We start from the raw sequence: 4,832 nt of genomic DNA, 5'->3' as shown, positions 1-4,832 counted from the left end.
ACCTAAATTACCTCAAATCATCCCAAATCTGACCCAAATCACTCCAAATAATCCCAAATCCCCCCAAATTTGATCTAAATCGACCCAAGTCACCCCAAATCTGACCCAAGTCATCCCAAATCACCCCAAATTTGATCAGAATCGCCCCAAATCCCACCCAAAACTGACCCAAGTCACCCCAAATTGGAGCCACAAATTTGGGGTCCCCCCCCGTACCTGAGCCCCCCTCCAGCTGCCGGGGGGTGACAAAGGGGGGTCTCAGCACCTCGAAGCACAGGAACAGCTCGGCCAGGAAAGCCCCCACGTTCAACTGGGGGCACGGAGGGGGTCAGGGGGGCTCCCAGTATCCCCCAGTATCCCCCCAGTCCCCCCAGTTTATCCCAATTCCTCCCCTCACGGTGGCCGCCATTTTGGCCCATTGCCCTCATGGCCTCCATTCCCTCCCAGTTCACCAAATTTCTCCCAGTTTCCCCCAGTTTCTCCCAGTTTCTCCCAGTTTATCCCAGTCCCTCCCAGTTTCACCCAGTCTCTGCCCAGTTTAACCCAGTTTTTCCCAATTCCCCCTCAGGACTGGCCGCCATTTTGGCCCATTGCCCTCATGGCCTCCATTCCCGCCCAGTTCAACAAATTTCTCCCAGTTTCCCCCAATTTAACCCAGTCCCTCCCAGTTTCACCCAGTCTCTGCCCAGTTTATCCCCAATTTAACCCAGTTTAACCCAGTTTCCCCCTCAGGATTGGCCGCCATTTTGCGCCATTGCCCTCATTGCTTCCATTCCCGCCCAGTTCAACAAATTTCTCCCAGTTTCCCCCAGTTTAACCCAGTTTCTCCCAGTTTGTCCCAGTTTGTCCCAGTCCCTCCCAGTTTCACCCAGTTTCATGCCGGTTTCCCCCTCAGGACTGGCCGCCATTTTGCGCCATTGCCCTCATTCCCTCCCAGTTCAACAAATTTCTCCCAGTTTCCCCCAGTTTAACCCAGTTTCTCCCAGTTTGTCCCAGTCCCTCCCAGTTTCACCCAGTCACTGCCCAGTTTAACCCAGTTTTTCCCAATGCCCCCTCAGGACTGGCCGCCATGTTGCCCCATTGCCCTCATTGCTTCCATTCCCGTCCAGTTCAACAAATTTCTCCCAGTTTCCCCCAGTTTAATCCAGTTTAACTGAGTTTCTCACCGTTTATCCCAGTCTCTCCCAGTTTCTCCCAGTCCCTCCCAGTTTCACCCAGTTTCTCCCCAGTTTAACCCAGTTTCTCCCGGTTTCCCCCTTCAGGGTGGCCGCCATTTTTCCCCATTGCCCTCATTGCCTCCATTCCCTCTCAGTTTCCCCCAGTTTCTCCCAGTTTCCCCCAGTCCTTCCCAGTTTATACCAGTTTAACCCAGTTTCTCTCAGCTTCTCCCTCAGAACCGGCCGCCATTTTGCGCCATTGCCCTCATTGCATCCATTCCCTCCCAGTTCACCAAATTTCTCCCAGTTCACCAAATTTCTCCCAGTTCACCAAATTTCTCCCAGTTCACCAAATTTCTCCCAGTTTCCCCCAGTTTCCCCCAGTTCCTCCCAGTTTCTCACCGTTTATCCCAGTCCCTCCCAGTTTCACCCAGTCTCTGCCCAGTTTATCCCCAATTTAACCCAGTTTAACCCAGTTTCCCCCTCAGGACTGGCCGCCATTTTGCGCCATTGCCCTCATTCCCTCCCAGTTCAACAAATTTCTCCCAGTTTCCCCCAGTTTAATCCAGTTTAACTGAGTTTCTCACCGTTTATCCCAGTCTCTCCCAGTTTCTCCCAGTCCCTCCCAGTTTCACCCAGTTTCTCCCCAGTTTAACCCAGTTTCTCCCGGTTTCCCCCTTCAGGGTGGCCGCCATTTTTGTCCCAGTTTGTCCCAGTCCCTCCCAGTTTCACCTACTCTCTGCCCAGTTTCTCCCCAGTTCATCCCAGTTTAAGCCAGTTTAACCCAGTTTCCCCCTCAGGACTGGCCGCTATTTTGCCCCATTGCCCTCATTGCCTCCATTCCCTCCCAGTTCACCAAATTCCTCCCAGTTTAACCCAGTTCCTCCCAGTTTCTCACCGTTTATCCCAGTCCCTCCCAGTTTCACCCAGTCTCTGCCCAGTTTAACCCAGTTTTTCCCAATTCCCCCTCAGGACTGGCCGCCATTTTGCGCCATTGCCCTCATGGTCTCCATTCCCTCCCAGTTCACCAAAGTTCTCCCAGTTTCCCCCAGTTTAACCCAGGTCCTCCCAGTTTCTCACCGTTTATCCCAGTCCCTCCCAGTTTCACCCAGTCACTGCCCAGTTTACCCCAGTTTTTCCCAATGCCCCCTCAGGACTGGCCGCCATGTTGCCCCATTGCCCTCATTGCCTCCATTCCCTCTCAGTTTCCCCCAGTTTCTCCCAGTTTCCCCCAGTCCTTCCCAGTTTATACCAGTTTAACCCAGTTTCTCTCAGCTTCTCCCTCAGAACCGGCCGCCATTTTGCGCCATTGCCCTCATTGCATCCATTCCCTCCCAGTTCACCAAATTTCTCCCAGTTTCCCCCAGTTTAACCCAGTTTAACCCAGTTTCCCCCTCAGGACTGGCCGCCATGTTCTTCCATTGCCCTCACTGCTCCCAGTCCCTCCCATTTGCTCCCAGTCCCTCCCAGTTCATCCAGTTTGACCAGTTTCTCCAGTTTATCCCAGTTTCTCCAGTTTATTCCAGTTTCTCCAAGTTTATCCCAGTCCCTCTCAGTTTATCCCAGTTTATCCCCAGTTTAACCCAGTTTCTCCCCAATATCCCCCTCAGGACTGGCCACCATGTTGCCACATTGCCCTCATTGCCTCCATTCCCTCCCAGTTCACCAAATTTCTCCTAGTTTCTCCCAGTATGTCCCAGTTTATCTCAGTTTCTCCTCAGTTTAACCCAGTTTCCTCCCCAGTTTCTCCTGGTTTTCCCCTCAGAGTAGCTGCCATTTTGCCCCACTGCCCTCATTGCTTCCATTCCCTTCCAGGTCACCAAATTTCTCCCATTTTACCCAGTTTATCCCAGTTTCCCCCAGTTTCCCCCAGTTTCTCTCCAGTTTCCCCCTCAGGGCGGCCACCATGTTGCCCCATTGCCCCAATTGCCCTCATTGTCTCCCTTCACGCCCAGTCTCTCTCAATTTCCCCCCCTCCCTCCCACTTTCACCCAATCCCTGCCCAGTTTAACCCAGTTTAACCCAATTTCTCCCCAGTTTCCCCCTCAGGGTGCCTGCCATGTTGCCCCATTGCCCTCATTGCCTCCATTCCCTTCCAGGTCACCAAATTTCTCCCATTTTACCCAGTTTCCCCCAGTTTAACCCAGTTTCCCCCAGTTTTCCCCAGTTTCCCCCTCAGGGGGGCCGCCATGCTGCCCCATTGCTCCAATTGCCCTCATTGTCTCCCTTCACGCCCAGTCTCTCTCAATTTCCCCCACTCTCTCTCACTTTCACCCAATCCCTGCCCAATTTAATCCAGTATAACCCACTTTCTCCCAGTTTTTACCTTGAGGGCCGGCGCCATGTAGAGCAGGTCCTCCACGGCTAGCGGGCAGCGCGTGCGGAGGTGGCGGGCGCCAAAATCGCGCACGAGCCCCAGGTTGTGCAGCCGGTCTGGAAGCGCCAGCGGCGCCCCAAGGCGGATTTCTGGAAAATTCCAGAGGAAAAAAGTGGGGGTTGTACCCCAAAAACCCTCCAAGAACCCCCCCATTCCATGGGGTGCCACCTCTATGTGACATCCCTGTACCCCCCATTGGGATCTCCCCATTAGGGACCCCCAGTTTTCCTCTTGTTTTCAACTCAGGACACCCCCATGGTGCCCTCAGGTTGGGCTGGTCTGTATCACTGGAAAATTCCAGAATGGGGGGGGGGTTACACCCCAAAACTGATACCAAAAACCCCTCGGACCCCCCCTCCATGACCCCCTCATTGAGACACAACCCCCCCAAAGACCCTCCTGTCTTTCTCTATTGGAACTGTCCCCATGGGACCCCCATTTTCCCCATGGGATCCCCCATGACGCCCTCAGATTGGGCTGATCTGGATCACTGGAAAATTCCAGAATGGGGGGGAGGAGGTGGTCAAACCCCAAAACAGACCCCAAAAACCCTTCAGAACCCCCCCCCCCCAAAAACCCACAATTCCCCTAAAAACGCCCTCAAAGACCCTCAGTGTTCCCCCATTGAGACCTTCCCCGTGGAACCACCTGATTTCCCAATGGAATCCCCCCCATGTCCCCCCTCAGATTGGTCCAGTCCAGCCTCACCACAGCGGCTCCTAGCGGATTCCTGCATCAGGGCCCCCCTTCCCTTCACAGGACCCCAAAAAAACCCCAAAAAAAAACCCCAAATCCCCCAAAATTCCCCCAAAAATCCCTCCTTACCCTCGAGGCGCAGGGATTGGGGGCAGTAGAAGTGGATGGCGGCCGCCAGGACCCCCCCGCTGGCCAAATCCTGCAGCCCCCTCACAGGTGGGAATGGGGGGGGCGCAGGAGGGGCCCCTTTGTCCTTCCGGTACCGAATCTTGGCGGGAAAAATTAAGAGAGGGGGGTCAAGGGGGTCCCCAAAATCCCAAAATCCTTTTAAATCCCCCCAAAGTGGAAGGGCTCCCCCAAAAAATAAAAAAAGGGGACCCCAAACCCCCCAAAAATGGAGAAATTCCCTCCAAAGTGGAAGGGCTCCCCCAAAAAAGAAAAAAAGGGGACCCCAAAACCCCCAAAACCCCCCAAAAGGTGGCAGGACCCCCCCCAAATTAGCCCCAAACCCCTCCTCACAGAAAAGGGACCCCCCCCAAAAAATTAAAATGGAAGAGTCCGTAAATCCCCTCAGGTTGGGGACTCCAAAATTGCCCAAAATC

General features: G+C 54.1%; 1 protein-coding gene across 1 annotated transcript; it reads right to left on the bottom strand.

Moving 5' to 3' along the window:
* Positions 1-216: 216 nt before the first annotated feature.
* On the bottom strand, positions 217-4,498 carry LOC121340769 (calmodulin-regulated spectrin-associated protein 3-like; the record flags this gene model as incomplete). The annotated part of the gene is made up of 3 exons (XM_041413740.1): positions 217-310; positions 3,484-3,623; positions 4,360-4,498. Coding segments are annotated over 3 exons (373 nt in total), but the record flags the coding sequence as incomplete, so codon positions are not given.
* Between the last annotated feature and the right edge of the window lie 334 nt (positions 4,499-4,832).

The sequence above is a fragment of the Onychostruthus taczanowskii genome, unplaced genomic scaffold (assembly GCF_017590055.1).
Source record: "Onychostruthus taczanowskii isolate IOZ18803 unplaced genomic scaffold, ASM1759005v1 scaffold1034, whole genome shotgun sequence".
Lineage (NCBI taxonomy): Eukaryota > Metazoa > Chordata > Aves > Passeriformes > Passeridae > Onychostruthus > Onychostruthus taczanowskii.
Note: the sequence above shows the minus strand (reverse complement) of the source record. Positions and strands in the feature narration are given on the sequence as shown.